The 25452-nt window shown below is 53.3% G+C and overlaps 1 protein-coding gene across 1 annotated transcript; it reads left to right on the forward strand.

The window, feature by feature from the left end:
* Positions 1-3941: 3941 nt before the first annotated feature.
* On the forward strand, positions 3942-7355 carry OLIG2 (oligodendrocyte transcription factor 2). Its single transcript, XM_027585335.2, is given in 4 exon segments — positions 3942-4160; positions 4918-5649; positions 5651-5830; positions 5832-7355. Coding segments are annotated over 4 exon segments (1137 nt in total). The 5' UTR covers positions 3942-4070; the 3' UTR covers positions 5967-7355.
* The last annotated feature ends 18097 nt before the right edge of the window (positions 7356-25452 follow it).

Below are 25452 nucleotides of genomic sequence, written 5' to 3' on the forward strand. Positions count from 1 at the left end.
TTTGTCATTTCCCCCTTGGCTTTCCCAGCGCAGCACCCCTCCTCCCAAGCACCTGTTCATTCCTTCCAGATTCTGCCCAGGCTGAGACTCTGCTGACAGGTTGGGGCCCCTCCATTCTTGGTGCCTTGCACTCCAACAACTTGAGTATTGACAGACTAGAGAAACTGCAAAGGGACGATGTCATTCGACTTTCCCCTGTTCCTCTGAATCTTGCAGCAGACACACCCTTAGAGGTCACAGTATCTTCTAGAAACCTTCATTTTAGGAATGAGAATCTGAGGCCGAAAGCAGCCAACCCAAGACGGCGGCTCAATCTCTGATGCCTGGACCTGCTCCTCTGCGCCCAGGACCTTGAACAAATGTCCACACCTCTCCCGAGAGTCAGTTTCCCAGTCCGCAGAATGGGACTAAGTAAAGTATGCAAATGATCCTCCTAGGGCCAGTGAGAGATTAAAAGAGATGAAGTCTGTCAAGACCCACTAAGTGTCTGGCACAGCTTAACCCCCTTTAAGGTGGCTTTTAGATGGAAGTCACTACCCTTGTCATTCTAAAGCCTGCCATATTCTGGCAGTCCAGATCACAGACCTCATGGTTTACTGTGAACATGGAATATTACATGTGTTTTACCAGTCATGTTTCACATCAGTCCATGTGCACATCTGCACGCCTGTGCATTCAGAAGTATTTATCAAGCACCCTCCACATGTCAGGCCCTGTGCTCAGCGCTGGGTCCCAGACGGGGATGACCCTGGACCTCTCTGGGAGCTGAGTCTTACAAGGAAGACAGATACTGTTTGTTTGCAGAGCTCTCCTGAGGGGTCTTATTGCTTTCCTTTGGCCACCAAACACTGCCATTCCTCATCCCTTCTGGTTTCCGGACCTGAAGCGATTGCTGAAATGCTCTTTCCTTTCCTTTCGTTTCCTTTCGTTTCCTTTCGTTTCCAGTGCCCGCAGCCTCGCCTCCTACCGTCAGCCCTGGCTCGCCCTGAGCAAGGACACTGCTCTCCTTGGCAGTGTGGCCGAGCTGCTGCCTGAATGTGTGCAGGAACTTGGGGAAGGGCAAGGCGAGAACGCAGAAGAATGGCCCCAGAGGAACCCGGGAAGCAGTGGGAGGTCTGAGCCCTTGGAGCCCCGCGTGAGCCCGCCCTGGCCGATTTGGCACAAGCTCCTCCCGGGCCCCCAGGAGACTGAGCAAAGGCCGGCCCCGACGCGCACCCGGCCTTTTGTGGGAGGGAAACACAAAGGAGAGGGAAAAACACGTCTTCCGTTTTGACGGAGGAGGCCGACACTTTCTGGATGCCGGGGCCAGCCAGGAACTCGCGGAGCCGGGCCGTTTAGCCTAGGCAAGTGAGCACTCAGTTTCGCGGGAAGGGGCTGCGGCGTTGTCCGGGACCCACTCAGGACATGCAGACCAGGCGCGGGGGCTCTGCCAGGACGCCTCCAGGACGCACGAGGGCATGCGCCAACGGCCAGGCTCTTGTTTTCAATGATTCCTGGAGGGGGTAGGAGGACTCGGAGACCCAGAGAGATGAGTCCAGCCACCGATTTGCCCTGGGCTCAAGGAGCCCGGGGGGGGGGGGGGGGGACACACAGACTACCCCTACCTCACGAGCAACTTTCTGGCAACCATAGAATGTTGGGGGATGCTGCCGGTAGAAGAGGTCTACAGCCTAGAGCTGCCAGCCGGGCGTGGGGAGTGAGGACCGCGAGGTGCCGCTGCACAGCCCAGAACAGCCACCCCTGACCTTGCTCAGTGGCACAGGGCTGGGGCCTGCAGCATCCGTATGCGCTTTCATGCGGGAACCCGGCAAGTAAGCCAGCTTTCCTGGCTCTGCCCTCCCAGGCTCTAAATACGCATGGTGCCAGAATGGGCCCCTCAACCTTCGCCCCGGCTTCCAACTCCAGCTACTGGAGGAAGCACGTAAAGGACCCCAGACCGCGCACTCTCACGGACCGCAGGACGCAGGACAGTTGCCGGTGGCAAGCAACAAAAGAAGGAACCGGGGCTCCAGGACACGTGCCACCCTCTGGACTAACCTCAGCGTCTGCAGCCCAGGCGCGTGCACGGTGCGCCTGCCGGTGTTTATTAAATACACAGGCGTGCGCACAAGTCCACGCCTCGGCTGGTGGCCCACAGCTCACATTCCGCAGAATGTCCTCACTGTCTGTGGTCAGAGAGGCTCAAAGGAACCAGCTTCTAATACCCAAGTTCTTCCTGCTCCCCACCCCCGCCTCCTGAGTTCCACCATGTGACAGATTCTCCTAATTCAGCGGTTATGGGTCATCCTCCATAACCGTTGCCCGACATATCTCCACGCTTCAGTTCTTCATGTTTTAAGTACATATTTAATGGATGGCTGCAGAGCCAACTGGGAAACACGCGGGTTGAAAAATAATGCTCCAGAAAGCATGAGACGGGGGCGAAGGCGAGAGCCGGCTAGGTTTTCTATCCTCGTTTTACCCAGACGCCAGGAGCAACACCGTGGGCTTATTTTTGTATTTGTTTATTTTGTGCTTTCCCAATTTGAAGGCGAATTACTGTTTCGCCATTCCAGCCATACATGCAAAGTAAAAGTTCCCCAACAACGACTAAACAGAGGAGGGAGGGCTGGGGTGTGTTTGTGTATGTGCTTGTACAGATTAAGGGCTAGGGTCCCGGATGTGCAGAACCAGACTTCTGTACGGAACGGTATGGATGTAAGGAATCCAGCTCAGGGAACAAGTTAGAAACGCAGGGCTGCCACTACTGTAAGGAATGTAGGCATCTGCACTGTAAAGGGTTAGCAATTCTTTTCTGTAGGCTTGCTGCAGACACAGTCTCTTGATTTTCCCATCCCTAAAATGGGTAGATTTTCACTAAACTACCTCAGTTAGCTGCTTCTCTAAAACCAGGTTTCATCCCTCATGGGCAGGAGTTTCTGGGTATCGCAGCCAAGCTGTGATTGCTACAATGTGTCTGAACACGGCCTTGAGGAGTTGGATCTCACTGTCTGGCCCAAGGCCTAGAGAAGTCTTTGCACAGGTCTTAGACTCCCCGCCCCCCCCCCCCCAGCAAACTAACTAGCGTTTCCCTCCTACTCCATGGCGTGGTGATGACCACAAGAATGATGCTGAAAATACCGTCACGGGTTACAGAGCTAATAAATTGGGGGGGGGGGCTCTTAACTTTGGGCTCTAGACTCTGCCCTTCTGTTAGTGTGGTTACTGTGGGGAAATATCTCGTCCCCGTGTCTACATTCTTGACTTTATGAAGAGTTGTGATTTCTTTCAAAACAGCGTTCAGGAGTAGGTCCCCTACTTCCTTCCCCGCCCTCTGCCTCGCAAGGCCGTGCCCCCAGCTGGGGGCGCTACCAGCCGTCCGCCGAGGAGCCGCTACCGCCAGCTCCCGGAGGCGCGCTTAGCTTGAGATGAAAGTCGGGGCTTTGTGCTTGGTTGTCCTTTACATTTGGGGTTCAAAATGCCCACGTGTTGATGAAACCCTTAAGACAGGGACAGGCCGCGAGAACCCCAGAGAGAGATGAAAAGCAAAAGAGGAGGCTCCAGTCCCAGCTCCGGAATCGCCGGGGTTCTTCGTGCGCATCCCCAAAAGATCCGATCGCGTTGGGTATCAGGTTAGTTCGTGGGCAGAACCCCCAGCCCACCCCATCCCCCAGCCTGACTCTGTGGCCACCGTATTTTCATAGAAACTTGACAACGCTCCCTCTCTCTCTCCATCTTAACTACATTCTATTCTGCCCTCGGTACTTCCCCGGCAAGCCCGCCCTTCTCCTCCCCCTCGCCTCTCACACCCCCTCCACGGGTTCCTCCTCCGGTCCCTCCCCAAGAATCTCCCGGCCGCCGACGCCCATTGGCTGTGCGCGCGGAGGAGGCGTGTGCGGACCCGGCAAGTTTCATTGAGCGGAATTAGCCCGGATGACATCAGCTTCCCAGCCCCCCGGGCGGGCCCAGCTCATTGGCGCGGCGGCCCCTCCAGGACCCGCACATTGTTCCCCGCCCCCGCCTCGGCCACCGCCGCCTCGGTAGCCGCCGCCACCGGGCTATAAAAACCGGCCGAGCCCCGAAAGGTGCGGATGCTTATTATAGACCAGCGCGACCTCGGCGCCCGGAGCCCGGTTCTCCGCTGCGGCTTTTGGGAGCGAGCTCCTCTCCTTGCATCCACAGTAAGTGTCCCCGCCCCCCAGCAGCCCCAGTCTATATCCCGGGGACAGACGCCCCTCAATTCGCCTGCGACCCAGGAAGCTCCGTGGGAGAGGGCCCCGATCCCGCCCCTACCCGCCAGGTCTGCCGAGTGCCGTCGCTGCTGACTCTCCCCACACTCATCGCAGCATCCCCTTCGCCCAAATGCGAGAAGTCGGGGCGACCACAGTTCCTTCTGGCCAAGTCCGGGTCCGCTGGCAAGCTCCCCGCAGCCCCCCGGACGCAGCGCATGTTATCTAGGCTCGTGGGCGCTGGGTGCCTGTGTGTGTTTGTGGCGCGGTGTCGATGGAGATAAGGTCGATGCGTTGGAGAAACCCAATAAAGACTTCTCTCTTTAGAACTCCACGATCCCAAAGAAAAAAATCCTGCCTTGCCATTCCAGCCCTGGGGACTGAGCCTCCCCGTTCCTAACTGAAGGCACAGAGCCTTCTAAATGCCGCCTTCACTGAGGGGCATCCAATGCTCCCTGGAATAAAACAACCTGTGGATGAGAGCGGAGGGAGTGGTGGGAGGGAGAGAGGGGGATTACTTGGCGCGTACCTGCGTGCCGCTGGAAGGAAGGCCAGACACAGCGAGGTGGACACGGAGCGACCGGCCACCCGCGCATGGACCGCGCGCTGCGGTGCAGGCGGGAGCAGCTTCTCGCTCTCTTTCTGAATGCCTCACGCTCGATCTCTCTCTCTCTCTCTCTCTCTCTCCTGTTTCTTCTCCTCTTCGCAGGAGGCGTGCGTAAAGCTCCGAGGGCCGAGGGAGGGAGGGAGGACTCTGCGAAAGCTGCGACTATCCCTCGGGGCCATGGACTCGGACGCCAGCCTGGTGTCCAGTCGTCCGTCGTCGCCAGAGCCCGATGACCTTTTTCTGCCCGCCCGGAGCAAAGGCAGCGGCGGCAGCGGCTTCACGGGAGGCACAGTGTCCTCGTCCACGCCGAGCGACTGCCCGCCAGAGCTGAGCGCAGAGCTGCGCGGCGCCATGGGCGCGGCGGGCGCGCACCCCGGGGACAAGCTGGGCGGCGGCGGCTTCAAGTCATCCTCGTCCAGCACGTCGTCGTCCACTTCGTCGGCGGCCGCCTCGTCCACCAAGAAGGACAAGAAGCAGATGACAGAGCCCGAGCTGCAGCAGCTACGCCTCAAGATCAACAGCCGCGAGCGCAAGCGCATGCACGACCTCAACATCGCCATGGACGGGCTGCGCGAGGTCATGCCGTACGCTCACGGCCCGTCGGTGCGCAAGCTCTCCAAGATCGCCACGCTGCTGCTGGCGCGCAACTACATCCTCATGCTCACCAACTCGTTGGAGGAGATGAAGCGACTGGTGAGCGAGATCTACGGCGGCCACCACGCGGGCTTCCACCCGTCAGCCTGCGGCGGCCTGGCGCACTCGGCGCCCCTGCCCGCCGCCACGGCGCACCCCGCGGCCGCCGCGCACGCCGCACACCACCCGGCGGTTCACCACCCCCATCCTGCCTCCCGCCGCCGCCGCCGCCGCCGCCGCCGCGGCCGCCGCCGCCGTGTCCAGCGCCTCCCTGCCCGGCTCCGGGTTGTCGTCCGTCGGCTCCATCCGGCCCCCGCACGGCCTGCTCAAGTCCCCGTCGGCCGCGGCAGCGGCCCCGCTGGGGGGCGGGGGCGGCGGCAGCGGGGGCAGCGGGCGGCTTCCAGCACTGGGGCGGCATGCCCTGCCCCTGCAGCATGTGCCAGGTGCCGCCGCCGCACCACCACGTGTCGGCCATGGGCGCCGGCAGCCTGCCGCGCCTCACCTCCGACGCCAAGTGAGCTGGCCCGCGCCGCTGCGCTCTGGCGAGCGGAGAGACCCGGAGGCTGTGGGGAAGCAAGGACTGGCCGGCGCCGGGGGTGGGGGGGGGGCGGGGGGGACGCCCCCCCCCCAGGAGCTTAGCTCTGAGGAGCGCAGGACCTTGGGCTGGGGGTGGGGGTGGGGGCGTTGGTGCGGTAGCCGCACTGGGGAACAGGAGCAAAGGGGGGGCGCACTGAACAGTGGCGAGTGAGAGGGGCGTTCGCTCTGGGACCCGGTTCAGCCCTCTCTGGCTTTAAACAGCGCTGCTCCGATAGACACCGTTTTGTAAGAAGGCACTGCTAGGTGCATCCCTCCCTCGACGTCCCCCCGCCCCCAGCCATTTCCCAAGAAAGAGTGGATTCTTAAAACGGTGGTTTCCTCACTCTACCCGAGCAGCACTTCGTTACACGGGGGAAGGAGGGAGGGAGGACAGCGTGGGCGACTGTCTCTCCTTCCTCCTTTCTCGCCGGGTGGAGACTCGCGGGGAGCTGAGCTCCACGAGCGGCCGTCGGGCCTCGGCCTCCGGGGTCGTCCCTGGCCCAGGGCCAGGGGCCACGGGTTAGTTGGAAGCTGGCGTTCGGTACCAGAAGCACTTACGGTCGCGTCCAATCTGGGTAAAGCCCGTTCCTCCCTGTCGCTCCTGTTGGTTTGGGGGGTTTGGGGTTTTCTAATAAATCTGTCTATGTTCCTTTTTCAACAGTGCGAGCAAGCTTTATAGAAGGTCAGAATAGAACCACTTGTGGATTGGAAGAATCTAAAACTGTCGACTTTGGGGGCGGGTGTGGTTTTTTTGTTGTTGTTGTTTTGTTTTTAGTTATTTTAAAATAGACTCTCCCTCCTTCCCGTTCTTTTCGTCTCTAAGCACAAAGTGATTTGGTTTATTCCCTGATTGGGGGCAGTCATTCTGATACCTGAGGGTTTGACAGAACTCAGAGGCATGTGCTGTGAATATAGTTTGGGTTATTTGGGAGTTCTATTGGCTTTTTTAATTTTTTCTTTCTTGGATGTGTAAATATATGATCAATAATGAGGTAAGTGCGTGCTGCTAAGCTGTTTGCTCACGTGACTGCGAGCCCCTCCGGAGTCGAAGCCGGGTTCCCTCTATATTGGTTTCTTTTTGCCACGTTTAACACAAATGACAAACTTTCCCACGTGCTTCCTGCGTCCTCGCAAACCGGCTCGGCGCTCCCAGCGTGGCAATATGGGCTTCACGGCATCTGCCACATAACATCCCTCCTCTGACCGCCGTCCCTTGCAGAGAGTGTATCATCTGTTTTATTTTTGTAAAAAAAAAAAAAAGTGCTAAATAATATTTATTACTTGTTTGGTTGCAAAAAACGAAATAAATGATCGAGTGTTGAGATTTTAAATAAAATGTAAAGTAAGTCGGGTGTTTTCCAACGGTGTGGGTGGGAGGAGGTGCGGGGAGCCGCCCAGGGAAGGGGGTGCAGGACTCTTTCCCGTGGAGCCGGATCTGGGGACCATTCCGTTGGTTTCACCCTGGAGAAAGATGAGGGATGTGTTTGACTATTTTCCCGTCAACCCCCCCACCCCAACGAACACACGTTCTCTTTAAAACGTGCTCTGAGCACCTCTTCGGGTGTTTCTCACAGCTCTCTTGTTATTTTGATTTTCCGACGCCTAATCCGGAACTCTCTTTCCCTTCGGTTGAGGACTGAGTTAGTTGAAAATGAAAATTTCCCTCCCTATGCACGGAATTTGGGGCCAAGGGGGCGAGGCCCATGCCCTGCGCTGGGGGTCCCGGAGCGCAGGTCTCCACTCCTACCGGGATTTTTTTTTCCTTTGGGCTCAGAAGCAGCCGCCCACCCCCCCCCCCGCTCGAGTGGCATCCTTAGGCTTCAGCTGCGGACCGACCACTTGGGGCCCCCCCGCCCCCGGCGCAGGTGCGCTCCGGGCAGAGCGCCACGGGAGTGTCGGGCCTGGGATCCGCTAACCCTTCTCTGCCTTCCGCGCGCTGTGCACGACCCTCCCCGGGCGCCCACGCCGGCCTTGAACTGCAAAGTGTTAGGTGCTGAGAACGGCCAGCCTGGAGCGAGATTCTTCCTGAACCATGCTCGGGCCTCCGTGCCCTCCCCGCTCCCCCCCACCCCGTTCACCTTTCTTCTCGCAGTCCCTGGGTTCCTCGCAATCCAAAGCTGCAAAGCACATTTAGAACTTGGGTAAAAAAAAAAAAAAAAAAAAAAAATAGAGATTCTGGGTAAAAAATAGAAAAGTTTCGGCCTTTCTGGTCAAGGAGGACAGACCATGTTGCAGTCCCTCGGCCTGCGGGGCTTAAGAGAGACCGTGCTCCCTTGAAAGCAGCGACTGGTACGGGCGCAGGGGACAGTTCCCCAGTCCTGATGCCTCTCGCCTGCAACGTCTTTGGTGGCCACTGGTGGACAGTCCCCGTACCTGGGACACCTGGGGGTGGAGAAGGTTTCCCTAGTCCTAACCTCATTTTTTGAGGCCCCTGATCCTGGCCCAGGCGGATTCTCCCTGCGCAGGACTGAGGGTGGCTCCATCCCCCAGCTCGGGTCCGGTGCTCCTGGGTGCCAAGTAGGTGTGTTGAGCTGCGGGGCCGAACAGCAGGTGCCTGGAGTTCAAGTACAGTAGGCCTCCTTTCACTCTGCTTTTCACCAAAGGCCGAAAGCCGGGAGGAGGCTGAGCTGCTGGGGAAGAGGAAGGAAGGGGACAGGGACCAGGGGCTCCCCACATGAATCCAACACGAGGGTAAGGCAGGATCTAGTAACTTTTATTTTGAAATCCCATTTGAAACGAAATTTGTTAAGAATACAGAACTCGGTCGGGTTCCAGCGGCAGATACATTCCGAAGGACTGGAAGAGGCTAGAACTTGGGAGCTCAGAACCAGGGAACGGGGGTTGGGGGCTCGGTGGCAGTAGCGGCTTCCTTCACCCACTGTAAGCCTAGGCGGTCCTAACACGGGCTCCAGGTGTGCGTGGTGTATGCAGAGAGGGGCATAAAAGGAAAGGAGATAAATCAAGCCTTCCCCTCCCTGCCCCCCCTCACACCCAAACTTGCTACCAGAGTCCAGCCGCCTTGCCAGCCAGACTAGACCTGGGCCTCCAAGGAAGAAGGAGCTGGATCCAGCCAGGATTCCAGCCCTTCCCGGAGTCACCCGCCTAAACTGCGGGCCCAGCCAGGGATCTTGGCCACCAAGTGTGAGAGAAGAGCATCCTCAGCCATTGCTGGAGGTGCACATGGACACACGGGAGCATGCACAGCAGTCCAGGGCTGGTGGTTCCTAGCAGGAGGGTGGCCCTGGACTGGTGGGGGCAGGGGCACTCAGGACCACCGCTGGGCTTCGGAGTAGAGCAGGAGAAGATGTTATGCAAACTCTCAAACTTCCCAGGGTCCTTAATTGGGGGCGGGCCTCCCACTGAGAGAGAGGGGAAAGGAAAAGCAGGTAAAGTAACAGTCCGGTCCTGGCCCAGGCTGCAGGGCACTGTCAGGGCAGATCCCCTCTCTGGGAGCATCAGTTCAGAGGTTCTATCCTGCACTGAACCACATCTCAGCTTCCCCACCTGCCACGTGACCCCCTGGTTTCGAGCTGCAGAGCCAGGGACTTCTGCACCAGACCCGGTCTCTGAGATTCTCCCCAACCCCCCTCCCCCCAAGAGCTCAGCTTGAGGTTAAGGGGCAGAGCCTCCTCCACAGCCTCTGTGCTCCAGAGCCCTGTCCTCCCTCCTCACTCCCTTACTGGGCAGGAATCACAGAGAAATGATGATTCCCTGGGCACAGTGTTGGAGGACAGCCAGAACTCCTTGGGTGCTGCCCAATGCCTCTGGCACCCATAGAGTGGAAACTCCACATTCCTGGGACAGTGAGACCAGGGACCAAGCAAACCCTCGCACCCCATGTACATCTCAGTCTGGGAAGGTGTTGCTGAGACCCCAGGTGTCACTCCCAATGAGGATGGCTATAGGAAGACCTAAGCAAGGGACACACATGGCATGTAGGACCTGTCCTTCTCATTTCCAGACTGGAACCAAGGAAGAGCTCTAGGGCCAGTGCATTGGATTTTAAAGCCCCTTCGACATTCTAAGTGCTGGAGAATTGTCTGCCTGCTTCCCTTAAGGCAGAAAGTACCTAACAATCAACCTGAACTCCCTCTAATAAGTAAACACCTTCGTGCCCCCTAGAAGTTCATCTAAAGCAAAGGCTCCTCTATACAAGCCCCATGTCTTATTTCAAGTCCTTCTTTTAGTGCAGACTTTGGGCCAAGTTCCTGGTCCCCACACAGGTGCCTCACAGTACCAGGAGGGATTATGTATGTGGGGGGGAAATCTTTGACAGGGGCCCTACACCAAAGGTCTCAAGCCCCTTGGCTGGTGACAGGCCCCCTCAGTCATTGTCTCTGCAAACCCATAAGGGAGGCCAGAATCAGGCCGGATGCTTCTTAGGATAAGTGGTTGCTGCGTTGAATCCCACCCTGGCGGGGGAGAAGGACCCGATTAACGGCAAGAGGCAGCAGGCCTCTCCTTGGTTTGGAGGCTGGAGGCAGCCCATAGGCTACATCCCTGGAGCCCCCTGAGAGAGTGAAGGGCCACTCGAGGCAGGACAGAAATGGGGACCTAATGACCGGGATATGGGGGGCCGGAGCTCTGAGGATTCCCAGAACTCACATCCCTACTCCCCATCCCTCTCTTCAGGGGCAGCGTCACTGCTATAGGCCCGGGAGGTCGGCCCGGGTTGACGGGAGGATGGGGGCTCTGCAATGAGGAGCATATGCGGCTTATCTGGGAGCAAGGAGGCAGCGGGGAGGCATTCCTGGGGGATTGAGGACACTAATAATAAGCGGAGGAGGCGCCAACAAGTATTCTAGGCTCCTTGGTATAGAGCCCGGGGCTGAGACCTTTAGTGTGTTAATTCATTCAGTTCTCACCGTAGCCCTTTGAGGATGGTGCTGTTACTATTACATTTAACAGGCGAGGACACTGAGGCACAGAGCGGGTAAGCGAATGGCCCAGGGGCATAGATAGCTAGTAAATGCAGGACGCAACGTTGTAATCCGAGCACACCTCTATGATGTCGTTCCACCCGTACCCAGGCCCTCCCCCGCATCGATGCCCCAGACTGTCTCAGCGCCGCCTGGAAAGTTCTCCGAGCTCCTGCCCGCCCCTCTCCCCGCCCCAGCCCCCTTAGGTGACGCTCCTAGTGCTCCCTCTTTATGCCTGGACCCATCTGTCCCCGAAGCCCCCATCTGGGCGGCGGCCGATGCCGAAAGGCGCTGTAATTAGCTGGCTGGGGTGGGCGCGCGGGCGGAGGAAGGGCCGGAGCAGGTGAGCTGAGGCGGCCCCTATATTAGGACGGCCCGCGGCGCCGACAGTGACTGTGCTTGGTGCCCAGACAGCTGCCATAGCCCTGGCCCCGTTGTGCAGTCCACACCCCGTGCGGTTATTCGGAAAGGAGTCGCAAACTGAAATGCCTGCAGGGGCCAGGCCGACACCTGCGCGGTCCAGCTGCTGGATGACCCGAGGAAGCGTCAGGCGCGGCGCGGGGGCTGGGGGTGCGCGCCCTCCTCATGGGGGACTTCGGGCCCCACTTTGCCGCACGCCCAGAGCCCCAGAGACAAGCAAGTGGGCCGAATTGGCCCGCGGGCTCCCCGTTTGTAACCCCTGGACGTGGCGCGGTTAACCAGGACCGCCTAGCTGGGCGCTGGCTTTGCAGGCTGCGTCTTTACTTGGGGTCCTCCGGCCGCCACGTCGCGGCTGGGCGACGTCGCGCAGAACCGTGCGCCCGCGGCCCCTCTGCGCCTTGCTTCCCGGATCTCGCGTAGGCAAAATGGGTAGGCACGGCGGGACGGCGGGGTCCCCGCGGGGCGCGCACCCCTGGCCTCGGCAGGCGCGTCCCGCTCACCGGCTGCCCCAGCGCGGCCCACACCAGCCGGGTTTGAAGTAACTGCTTCCGACCGCGTGCGGCTTTCGTTTGGGAGCTTTTCTTCCCAGGGGGCCGCACCGCCTCTGAGTCCACTGGTTGTGGGAGGAGTTAGGGTCCCCGGAGAGGGAGGCACGCAGATCCGGCCCGAAGCGCCTAAGTGCGCGCGGGGGCCAAGCAGCGTCGCGAGGGAAGCCCCCGAGCCCACCGACAGCGGCGGGGCGCAGGCACCCGCATCCGCGCGCGCAGGCTCATGCACTCGAGTTCGCTCTCACCGGGCTTCATAGAGCCTCGAGCCTGGAACTCAGGGGCTGGAAGCCCTCGGGCCCTGCTAGCTCTGGATGCTGGGTGAACCTGATCCTTGGGCGGGGGTAGCTCTGTTTACCTCTTCACTCCGCCACTGACCTGAGAACTGCAGTCTGTCCCTGCCTCTAGGTGCTTCTAGGTCTCCTAGGACCGGCCCGCCTCCCTTCCCTCCAATCCCAGCCAGACCTTCTGAGTCCTGGGCTCTCAAGACAGACCCAAGTCCTGGAGCCCAGGGTAAGGGCCAAGCAGAAATCAGCCAAGGGGCCACAAGCAGGACCTTGAGCAATTCACTTATCCTCAAATCTGCTTGGCAGCGAAAGCCGTCTTGCAGAGCAGGGCTGGAGTGGCCTCTCAGAAGCTGTGTGGGTGCTCTCTGAGCCAGTTTCCTCCTCTGAGTCAGGTTGTGTGACCACCAAAGCTCCGTGGCAGATCGGGGTCTAACTCAGATACCAGAGTTCTCTGGGTCCCCTGGTCCACCTCCCAGAGAGAGGTTCTGGAAACCTCTGGCCCACAGGGACTGTGTCATGAGTGAAAACATCCTTTCAGTGTTCTGTGTGTGTGCCAATGGAATTTATAGCCTCTGCTTTGGTGGCGTGTAGACAATTCTGGAAAAGTCTACCATGACCATGAGGCTCCCCTGAGGTAGAAACTAGTTTGAAGGCCTTTGTATCATGATGTGCCTGCTAGATGTGAGCCTCTGAACAATGGGAGTCAATGGAGGAGACAGGGAAGGAGGAAGTTTCTGGAGTGTGGGGACAGAGACAGGAGTGTAAGCCCCCTGGGAGTCAGGCACTGATGGGGGACATTGAGACCTAGAGACCGATGGGCATCTTTGTTTTTACCCAGGACATTTGCATTCAGACTTAGGCCCCAACACCACAGTGAGCCAGGTTACAAGACCTCCCAGAGCCTCTGCCTCTTCTTATATAAATAGAATAATGAATAATAGTCCCTGACAATTGTGTCACCTCCTGCCTGGCCCCAGCTGTGAATGGAGGCCCTGGGCCCCGGGGCCTGGCCAGAGTGTGGCTGCTGCCAGATCTGGACCCTCAAATGTAAGCTTGATCCCCAAGAAGCGGCCATGAATATGTAGGTCATGGCGGGGTGGGTTGAGCACCATGGAGACCGTGGTTGAGTAATTGGGTATGTGGTACTACACTCCCATGGCCAGGATCCACCGGCTGTGTAACCTTGAACATGAAGGAGATGTGGGCTTTCTGAGCCTTAGCTTCCTTATCTGCAAAATGGGCATGATGCTGGTACCATTTTCACAGGGCATCAGGCTTGAAAGGGAGAACCTGGGCCTGGGCCTGGCACACAGGGCATGCCCAGGGAGGTGGAAGTGTGCCTGGCTGCTGGGGTGTCATCTGATTGAACCTTCTGGAAGGTCTTCAGAGGTAAGATCCCTGTTCGTCTTGGTCACGTGACCTCCCCTACAGCATGGGAAGAGGGGTGGTGCTGTATGCCTCAGAGGCCTAGAGTATCTCTGAGCTCTGTATACAGAGTCCAGTTCTTAAACCCCCCAATGCAGTGCAAGGCCCCCATTCTTACCTTCAAATGCCCCAGGGGGCCTGGTATAGGACCTGGCACTCAGTTGGTCCTCACTGAATAGTCTTTGCGTTGCATAGTGGAGAAGGACCTACACTCCCCAGAGAAACCAGAATCGGGTTCTTTTAAGGGCAGAAACCAGGATCAGAGAGGAATTAATTGAAGGAAAGGTTGCCTGTGAAACCGAGGCCCCAACCTCGCAGGCTGTCCCTTCCCTCGTCTCCCTCAGAGCCAAGCCTGCTGGTCCCTCTGTCTGTACCCAGTTGGGGGAGGGGAGAAATCAGCTGGAAAGCTGAGGATGTTTCCTGTTCTAGAATCCCAGCCAGGAGCCACAGGGAGAACAGTGGTGGGGCCTTTTGGGAGTTGGGCTGGGGGCTCCCCATCACCCCCAACTCTGAATTCACTCAGCTGTTCAGAACAATGCAGCCAATGAAGACACCGGGGTGCTGGTGGCTCAGCCGGGAGGGGAAGGAGATGACTTAGAGCAGCCCAGGCTCTGGCAAAGGCCTGCAGCCGAGGTACAGAATCGGAAGCTGTTCAACCAAAATTGCTTGGACACCCCCCTCAGTCTGGGGGCTGACCCTCTCCCTGCCCTCCCCTTCCTATACTCCCTACCCCCCAACCCAGGCAGGATTAGGGCTCCAGCCCCACATGCCCACTAGCAGATCTGCTTGTCCTCACACCCACAGTTTGGTGTTTAACCCACCAGCTTCTCTTCCTCGTCCACCTCTTTCTGTTTGCTTTCGTGGAGGTGAAATTCATACACATAAAATTCACCATTTTAAAGTGAACAACTCAGTGGCATTCACAGTGTGGAGCTGCCTCCACCCCGATCTAGTTCCAAAACATTTTTATCACTCCAAAGTAAAACCCCGTACCCATCACACGGTCACTGGCCTCCCCACCCCACCCCTCCTCAAGCAACCACAAATCTGCTTTTTGTCTCTATGGATTGACCTATTCTGCATACTTCATATATGTGTGGACTCATATACTCTGTGACTTTTTGTGTCTAGTTTCTCCCACTTAGCATGTTTTTGAGGTTCATCCATGCTGTGGCACGTGTCAGTTCTTCATTCCTTTATAAGGCTGAGTGCTATTCCTCTGTATGTATATATCACATCTTGTTTATCTATTCATCTGTTCATAGTTTCATTCCGTTCCGAGTAACGCTTCAGGTCCTTGCTGCAAGGTATCCCGGTGAAAAGAGGTCTGGGCTAGGAGTTTAATAAGCTAGGTCTCTGAGCAGGGTGGGTGTTCTAAGTCAAGTGGATTGGCCTTTCTGGGCCCCAATCTACTCATCTGTAAAGTGAAAAGTTTGGCAAGGGCCATTTCAGGTTACAGTCACTGTGACTTTTTGCAACTCTAAAGTGCCCCCTGGCACTTGTAGAAAGGATCCCAATGCCTTTTCTGCCAGCCACAACCCTGTGTTAAGGAAGGACCCCATTACAACAGGCCCTGGGACTTGCACAGTGCACCCCGCCATGAATCGGACCCCCACCCCTCACGTCTGTACCTTTGGGTCTTAAAGAGGCCAAATCTTAGTGAGAAGCATGGCTGGGGTGGGTAGGGTTTTGTGACTTATTCCCCTCTTGAGTATGAAGCCAGACTCTCAGCAACTGTGATTTAGTCATGAAATGGCCAACATACTTGTAGCACACACAGGTTCTCATTATGCACAGTTAAAAAGTGGACATTAAGCCAGGTCAAAAGGATCTGACATTGGATGAGTGTACGAATTGATATCCTGACTCTGTTTTCTTGATCTTTCATTCCACACACATTTACCATCCTGTGACCCCATCTCTTGCTTTGGAAAAGGTTGGCAACATACATACAGAAAAACAGATTTAAGAAATATGCCCACTCTTCGCATGTAAGAGCTTTGAGACCTACCCTGATTGGAGGGGGGTGGTCAGCTGATCCTGTCCAAGTGGAACTGAACTTGGCAGTGAGGGAACTTTAATGCAGGGAAGGTACCACTAGCTCAAGGATGTTTTATACTTCTTTTTGGAATATGGAAGCTCAGTAAATTGAGATAATAGTTTCATCTCCTTTCTTTTCAATACTCCAGCCTTACCCTGGCATTTCCAATCCCCTTACTCTGCTCACTTTTCCTTTTCCCCCGTACTATATTTTTTATTTATTAAGTTCATGGTTTATAGTCTGTCTTTGTCAGTGGAATAGAAACTCCATGAGGCAGAGATCTTTATTCATCCTGATCCCTGAAGTAGAGCACTGCCCAGCACATAGTAAGTACTCAGTAAATATTTGTTGGAATGGAACGAATGCATACAGATGATTTTTGCCACCAAGCCCTTCCTTAACTAGAAAAGAAGAGACATGGAGCTTCACTGGGCTTCCCACAGAAGAAGACACTAGCAAAATCTGATCCTGTCAAAGTGCATTGTTGAACTCTGTTTGCCATCCCCAAAATGCTGTTCTAAAAACAGCCAAGCCTTGGAGGCTGGTCTTATACTGGTCCTGGGATGGACGTCAAAGAAGGGGTTTTCTGAAATAATGATCAGTTACGATCAACAAATTTACTAAAGCTGTAACATTCTGCAGACTTATGAAAACTGTAACATTCTCTACTGTTTCCTTAAGTTCTTTGGGTTCGTTCTGAGCACAAGTTAGGATCCAGAGCTTGAGGCTTAAGACTGACCCTTAAAATTAAACAGATTCATCGTTGGACAATTTGTTCTAATCCTTTGGGAGGCAAACTCCTTGGGTTAAAAAAAAAAAAAAAGACCAATAGTCAATTTGCTGAATCTTTCCGATGGGAGAATATCTAAAAGAGGGAAAGTATATCCTGGAAAATTAGCAGCTCCCACAAACCATCCCCGTCACTGTCACAAGCAGAATGAGAACATGTCGGAGGGGGAGGGAGGGAGGGTGGGGCTGCAACTTTTCAAATCAGACAGCCAGCGTAAACCTTAACATTAAATATCCCAAGGAAAAAAAAAACCCTCAGTGGTTGTATTTATCCCGAATGCAAAACTGTCCCCTTTGTTGAGGTCGGCTGAACTAACTCAGCCGGGAGAACAATGTCGAGTCTGCTGGCGGGCCATGTGCTAATGTGCTCATGCATTACAGGCCAGAACAGATGGCTGTGAGAACACTCAGCCGCGCCTGCCTGGGTCAGGACGCAGAGCCCAGTGCTTCCCAGTTCGGCCCAGTTATCAAAACACTGCTTCTCTATGGAGAGATGATGACTGTCGGGGGCGGGGGGGGGTGCGGGTCCTGCCCCTCCTGCGCGGCCACGGGCCTGATATGGGAGAGAAGGTGTAAAGGAATCATTATTGGGGGTTTGGTTGTTTGTACCACGCCACGGAATTGAAAAGTGATTTTCATGCCCTTGAAAGTCAGAAATGGGGAGATACGCGTTATAGGGTCCCAGCATGTTAGCTCATGCACCTTGCTCACACTTTCAGTCTTTTCATTGTAAATATCCCTCCCCTGCGTCTCTGGGGGTCTGTCTTCTTGCTTTCCCCACATCCCAGTGAATCACTGCGGGAGAAAAAGGAGCCCTGCCCCCAAAGCAAAACAAAACACAAAGAAAACAAAACCCAGCTTTTTGCAACTGCAAAGTAAGGCTCCTGAACAATCCCTCTGGAAACATGTAGCTAAGTGGAATGCACCTGGTCTACTCTAACGTCCATCCCTGCTTCTCTGCCAGTGAAGAGGAAACCCCCAGTAGCCACCCCCTTCGCTCTTCCCACCCCCTCCTTGAAGCCAAGGTGTGGCCAGGTTGGGCTGGGCCAGCAGCTTGGGTCCTGGGAGAGGGGACAGGAGTGTCAGCTACTGTCTTCATGTTTCCCCACCCACAGAGCTGCCCAGGCAACCCTGCCTACCTGCTCCACTTGTTTCTGTCCCCAGAGCTGGGCACTGGGACTCACTTGGAACAAGGACTCCTGGGATGATAGCAGCAGCTCAGAGATGTCACCCCAGATCCATGCAGAGGCGGAGGGAGCCAGAGAGCCTGCAAACCTCTCTGCTCTGACTCTAAAACAGACAGGAGGCTGCGTATCCACCACCACCACCGCCCCCCCCCCACCCCGGGCCATTTCAAAGTCTTCAAAGTCCGTCTAAGTTTCATGGTGTTCAAGGGGAGCCCTGGGAAGCTGGCATGTACCCCACTGTCTCCCCACTAGCTGTGTGTATGGCTCAGCATTCCTCCTGTTAATGCCATTGTTGGGGGTCAGTGGGATGTCTCCAGAAAGCCCTATAAAATGTCCATTGCCTGAGAGGCAATACGCAGCAAGCTGTTAGCGCAGGTCGGTCTATAAGGTATCATTGATAGCACCACGGAGGATCCTGAGAGCCCTGAACAAGTGAATTCTACCCGGAAAGGGAGTGGGGGAGGTTGGGAAAAGAAGGCACCTGAGGCTACCAGGGCCAGTGCCGTGCAGGTCAGAAGTGGGCTTTGGGGACGGGCACTGAAGCGAGTAATACTTAGGATATAGGCTAAGTATAGCAGACTGAAATCCATTTTCTAAAGGAAAGGGAATGAATTTCCACGAGTGGTGAGGAAAGGATAAATTTTAATTAAAAAAATGTAGATTTGGGGGTGCCTGGGTGGCTTAGTCTGTAAGGCATCTGCCTTCAGCTCAGATCATGATCCCCGGGTCCGGGGATCGAGCCCCGTGTCAGGCTCCCTGCTCAGCGGGGAGCCTGCTTCTCCTTCTCCCTCTGCCTGCCACTCCCCCTGCTCATGCTCTCTCTCTCTCTCTCTCTCTCTCTGTCAAATAAATAAATAGAATCTTCGAAAAATTTTTTAAAAATCGAAATCAAAAAAATGTAGATTTTGATAGCCCTTGTAAGTTGGTGGGGACTTTTACATCTAAATCCATTACCTCATTTAAAATGCACATTATTCACTTCACAGGTGAGCTCCTGTGTTCACACAATATTCAGGGGCAGAGCCCAGAGGTCTATAAGTGACTCTCTCCACCCCATTAAGGGGACTGGACAAGCTCCCATCCCCACAGAGCCATTCATTTGCAAACCAGCATGTTATAAGGACCCTTGTTCATGTCCAGCCTTTGAGAAGCTACCCCCTCCAAACTTGGTTCCTTCTGTACCCCGCTAGGAGAGCAGTGCAGACTCAGCCAGACTCTGAATCAATAGCCTATTTGGAGCTCCTTACAGGACACATCTTTTCTTTCAGCTTACCCACATGGCCTGTCACCCACTGAAAGGAGCCCACCCCTGAGGCACACCTTTGCTTCTAATATGTTAGAAAGGAAAAGAAAAAGATACCCATAACCCACATCAGGCACACAGAATCCAGTGGAATCCAGTCTCCCCAAACCCAAGATGCTGGAATTTAGGTGCAGACTCTGAATTACGGTGACTAAATGTGCCACGCACCCCCAAATTTTTATTTGCCTGAATCACTGATGACTTAGAACTTTTCTAGTTCTAATTAAAAAAAAATATACATATATTTTTTAAGTAATCTCTACTCCCAACATGGGGCATGAACTCACGATCCCAAGATCAAGAGTCACATGCTCTACCAACTGAGCCAGCCAGGGGCCCCTGCCTGATAAAAATTTAAAATGTGCTTCCCTCTTTCCTGATTCACGCTCTTTGCCCCCTGCCCCCATTCATCCCTCTTTTTAGATATACCTTTATAAGTTTTGTTCTGCCTAAAAATTAATTTCCCATCAGCTATTTCCCTATTCTTCTTGAATTTCCAGGTCAGCACTTTCCTGGTGTATTAAAATGGGTTCTATCGATGGCCCACTGCTCCTTTGTGTCCTGTTGGGCAAGTTCCTGTCCTGATGGAACATCCAGACAAGCAATAGGACAGGGCTAGACTCCAGCAGCTCTGTCCAGTAGAACTTACTGCATTGATGGAAATGTTCTATAGCTATGCTGTCCAGATGGTAGCCACCAGCTGCATGTGGCCATGGAGCCCTCAAAGTATGGCCAGTGTGATCAAGGAAATGAATTTTAAATTTTACTTAATTGTATTTAATTTTAATTCATTTTAATTTAAATAACCACATTGTGGCTAGTGGCTACTGCACTGGAGAGTCTAGCTCTAGAAAGAGGCCACAGAATGTTCTAGTAGTCAGACTTCACCAGGCACAACTCTTCATATTTCCACTGCCCAGACTAATACAATCTGGCCAGGCCCAGAATGTAGACGGTTTCCTCAAAATCAGAAGAATGTCTTTTACCATAAAACATTATTTGCGTTGATCCTATTAGCAAAGAAAACCACCATTCAGCGCCACCCATGATTATCAGACTCCGGAAGGATCGCAGAGCTGGCAATGGTGGCCAATCTGCTATAGACATTCAAGACAGCCATCTGGCATCACCATGCTTCATCCTTCACCCCTTCCAAACCCACCCACCACACCCACAACTCTGTTGGTTCTTTCCATCCTCTTCATAAAACTCATTTCTCTCTTCATTTTTAGCCTTCCACCTAAAACTCTAGGGCTAATACCTTATGAGTAGTCAAGAAAAGCACATAATGTTTCCTTTGCTGATGCCCTTATTAAGTTGCCCGCATTTCTTCCCTCACTCAAATATTTGAAGATTTAAGTTCCAAACTCTTTGCTTTAGAAGGCATGGCTACCATCAACAAAAACTTTCCCATGGTCTTTGATGACCTTCTGAAAGGTTCTTTAATTTTCCCAAGATCTATTGCAGATAAACACATTCTTCGTGTAGGGAAGACAAACTTCATACAACCTCAACTGGAAAAGTGTTATTGGGTAATAAAATGGTTGGCTACTGTACTCGGGGTTTCTCAATGTACCACTGTTATACTTTGGCTGGATAATTATTTGTCATGGGGGGCTGTCTTGTCCATTGCAGAGCGGTTATTAGTATCCCTGGCCTCTACTCATTAGATGCCAATAGCACCCTGCTCCCAGTTGGACCATCAAAAATGCCTCTAGACATTGCCAAATGTCCCCTGGGGAACAAAATTGTCCCCAGTTGGGAGCCCATGCTCTTCTTCCGTTTAGCATTCCCATTGTGAGCTCAGATAGCAAAGCAGAGGGGGGGGGGATAGCCACATAAGGCAGGCTTTTGATCTGAACCCTTCACTGTGCTAAACCTCTTTCTTCTTTAGGGTTCTTATTAGTGACAGACTTTGCCCCTGAACTATGAGAAATGAGAAGATTGAAAGATTGACTTTGCTTAGATATCTCTGGAACACTTTCTAGAATCAAGAAAATGTAAGGAGCTTGATTTGCCTTGTTTGGTTTCCCACATGGAACTATTTAAAATTACAAGACAGCCCACAATGATGTGACTCACCAAGTACAGACTGATATTGGTGAAACTTCAATGAGAAAAGTTCACATTGATTGGGCTCTAACCATGTGCTCGGCATCTTTCCAGGTGCACTGATTCAAGGACTATTTTTACGCCTATTTTGCTGATGAGGGAACAGAAGCCCAGAGATCATACAGTTAGTGAGATGCAGAGGTGGGATTTAAGATCCCAGGCTTATTGAGATGATGCTGTTTCCTGCTATATGTCTTTCTGCTAAATTTTCTCTTATGTAGAAAATACTGATTTTTAAGTGGACTTTTCACTTTGGGATAATTTTGGATTCACAGAAAAGCTGTCATGATAGTGCAGAGAGCTCCTATGTACTTGGACCTTAACATCTTACATTCCCCAGGAGCATTTGGCACAACTAATGCTGTGAAGAAATTAACATCGTTAATACTGATATTAACTGAACCATGGATCTGTTTGGGTTTCATCAGTTTTTCCACCAATGCCCTTTGTCTGTTCCAAAGCATGGAGGGTATCCAATCCAGGCTACCACACTGCACTTAGTCGATGATTATTTTTACCAGTGTCGACCAAAGACTTGCTCAAAGCAGTTATAGGCACTGCTCCCACGGAACGTGTCATACAAAAATTCCACTGTTGTGAAAGGTGGGCACAGAGAAAGCTAATCACCACTGGATTAATATTTGGTGGAAGGAGATTTATGAGATTAGGGGGGAAATCAGATGAGCAGGGTACACTGGGAGGAAGTATTAAAATCCCTGGGAATGGAAAAGGGCTGACACATCCTAAGGGACACATAATTAAAGCACAGCAGATGACAGCTCCCCTGGAAAAGGATACAAAGAGAAAGCAGTACCACAAAGGCTGCTCGGGGCAGGGATGGATCCATTTTCCCGAGTGACAAGAGAAACCCCCTCTTAAGAGCTTGTTCGTAGGACGTGCTCTATTTTACACCGTGACTTATGTCACGGAGTTACTGAGAGCTCAAGGGAGAAGCGAGAATGAAAACGGTCACGGAGTCTCTGCATCGGCGCATGTGTGCAGATAGAAGAGTCGTGCCTCACTCATGCCTGTTTCAGAGCTGCCAACAAACTGAAAAAGCCTCACTTCTGAATTAGAGCCCAGTTGCTTTAAATCTGCACCATAAATATCCAGAATGCACCTCATCAGAGCCAAAGCATAGGGAACCTTGATTGCAAGGCACTACTGCTACACGGAGCTCGATCACTTAGAACTTCAGGAAAATTCTTTACAAAGCAGGGGTCAGAGGCACCCAGACTTTGGAAACATGCGAGATGACGTACAGCGTTATTTCTCTCTCTGAAACTTCTCAAGCGGGCATTCTTCTGCCCCATCATATCAGCATAATAACTGCCACTTATTATGATTTTTAAAAAGGGCTATAAAACAATAACAGGGGAGAAGACCACGACCAGGAGACTGGAAAACAAGGAAACATGATACAGTAGGAGCAGGCGTTCTCCATCTGGCATATGGCACTGCTCCCCCCACCCCCTGCACCCCCAACTCCATCCCCGCCTTTCTCCATATGTATGTTCCTAATTTAGAGTGTTCATTCTTTTCCTTTTTTTACCCCCCCTGGGATGAGTGTATATAATTAACGATGGGTAAGAAAAGCATGACTCTGACCCAGGAGAGTGGATGTTGCAGTCTTTTCCAAATCAAAGCTGAAAGGTTCCAAAAACACCTACAATTTGAGAAATGTGATAAGTCATGGAACGAACCTAACCCTGACCTTCAGGCTAATGAAATCACAAGGAAGAGATGCACAGGAGATTTGCATGACGGTGACTAAAATTAATAAAGTATATCATGACCCCCTGGAAAGGATGCAAGAGCAGATGCTAACCTAGCTGGACTGACACAGGCAAGGTGATGATTAGCCGCCCTGTGATGGCTGACCTGGCCGCCACCGGCTCAGGGCAGCCCAATTTAAGTCAGCAATCACGGTGTTGGAGCAGGAGGCAGACAAGGGTCCCCCCCCAAAAGGGTCGTGTCCTTCTGGGAAGGTCAGCTAAAGAGACAGCAGGGTGCATGATGACACCAAATAATGCTGGGTTCTGCACACATGAGACAATCGATGGGTTATGGATATTCTAGGAGACAGAAAGAGAAAGAGGAAGCCAGGGGTCCGAAAGGTGTGGGAGACTTCGGGAAGATGGGAATTTGGATTTGAGCACAGTATTGGGGAATGGTAAAAGTTAAGACATTCTGGGGTTTGCTCTGCTCAGAGAACTCTGGCCTCCTTCTGACTATAAAAATAGCAAAGTCAACTCGCGGTGCAGAGTAAGCCCGGCCGGCACCCTAATGTTAACCCTTGCAAGCCCAGCTATGCATCAAAACCTTCTTGACGGTTGGTTTGTTCTTAACACATATCCAAGCCTTTGGATCCTCAAGCCAGGCCACTGTTGATTGCTGCCCTCCCTGAAACACTTCCTCCCAGGAGGCTTTGCAGCTCCTGCCAGCCCTGCCCGAACCCGTTACCCAACCTTCTTCCTCATCCGGCCCCGAGCAGGCAACCTTCAGGTGGACCCTCAAGCTGCTTTTAAACAATGCTGGCCTTCTCGCTAGCCGGCCCAGTCTCATCTGGGTCCTCTCCAGGCAGCCCCACCTCTTCTGTTTCCGAAGAATTTCTTGCCTTTCATTCCAAAGGTGAATCCTCTCAGGTCAGGGGTCTCTGGTCACCTGGCCCTGTGTGCACCCTCTGTCTTCCCCTCTGTCCTTGCCTATCGCCCTGACACCCCAACAGCTTTGCTTGGGCAAGGATCTCTGGCAAGGACGGAGGCCACTGGCGTAAATGAGGTTTAGGAATCACCCACACTGATCTCCCTTAGCCTTCCTCCTCGTTAATATGGAAAACCCATCCCATCACTCATTCAATCATCAAATATTTATGAAGCATCTATTTTTTTAAAAGATTTATTTATTTGTTTATTTATTTAAGAGAGAGCACGCACGAGGAAGGGGGACAGAGAGAGAATCTTAAGCAGACTCCTGGCTAAGCGCGGAGCCCAATGGGAGCTCAATCTCATGACCCTGAGATCGTGACCTGAGCCGAAATCAAGTCAGACGCTTAACTGACTGAGCCACCCAGGCGCTGCTGAACCCTGAAACATCTCTTGGATCCCAGGCACTGAACTAAGCCCTGGGCTGAGAGGTTGGTAAGGCTCTGTGAGTTTTAAGGTTCAAGATGACAGGTTTGGGAGATTATTTAGAAATCAAATTCAGAGTTGCCTGAAGAAATTAATCAAAGAATCCAAGTGACTAAAAAGCTCCCCCCCCCCATTGTTTTTTGTAAATGGACAAGCATTAGGAAACAACAAAATCATGTCACAAACTTTGTCTGGGGCCCAGGGGATTGGCTTGGTCACAAACGAGGCCTGTAGTCCCACTCATTTAAGGACATTTATTAAGTGTCTGTGTTTTATGGGTTTTTCCTCTCCTTCGGGTGTCTGCGATGCAAGGCCTGTGGGGTCATGGGGACAAGCATAAAGCCCAACAGATGTGAAAAAGTTTTAGCAATTTGTTGTACAGCAATATGAATAGAGTTAACTGACCTGTATACTGAAACATGGCTAAGACAGTAAATGTCGTGTTATGTGGTTTTTACCACAATTTAAAAAACGTATGACAGGTTTCTTCCAACATCCCTCCCCTGCAGAAAACAAACCCATTTCCCCACGGACACTGGCTCATGGGCAGAGCCAGGAAAGGGTCATTTCCCAGCACAGGGAAGCCCCACAAAGAGTGTGGGTGGGCAGGGGTCCGAGGCAGAGGAGGGGGGAACCTTGAGGCCACCTCATCTGTGTGTGTGTCACGGCGATGCAGCCAACAAGAGACCGACAAGCCACAGGCCACGGCACCCCACCTGCTCAGCCAGGCAAAAGCCAGTGGCAACCAGCGGTCTCAACATCCAGAAGAACACAAATCGAGACTTTCATTTTGCACGTTGTAGAGGAGGTAGGAGTTTTCCTTCTCTGCCTCTCTCCCCTGGATTCTGATCGGTCTGTCAGATGCGTACTTCTTAGGAGCATCTAGTTCTCTGAACGGATAGAATGAGGAGTGGAAAGAAAAAGCCCGTCACAGTTTAAGAAGACCACACAAACATCTCTGTCGGCAGTCTTGCTGTACTCTACAAATTCAACTGGTGACGAGGAACAAAATTAATTGGGGTTCCGTTTTCCATTTCTCCTCAGCTGAGGACCTTCCTGGGCTCATGGGCTGTATAAAGATTAGGATTTAATATCCCCTCTTGTCTCCTACCTCTCTCTTCCTTTCTTCTTATTGACGACCAAAAAATAGCCAGTTTCATGGGTGTGCAAGCTGTGTTGTGAGTCCCACAGGGTCAGGGCTCGGAAGAGCCCCCCCCTTGGCTTAAGGCTCTGCCATCACCGTCCTGAAATTTTTAATGATTTTTAAAC

This window comes from Zalophus californianus, chromosome 1 (genome assembly GCF_009762305.2).
Source record: "Zalophus californianus isolate mZalCal1 chromosome 1, mZalCal1.pri.v2, whole genome shotgun sequence".
NCBI lineage: Eukaryota > Metazoa > Chordata > Mammalia > Carnivora > Otariidae > Zalophus > Zalophus californianus.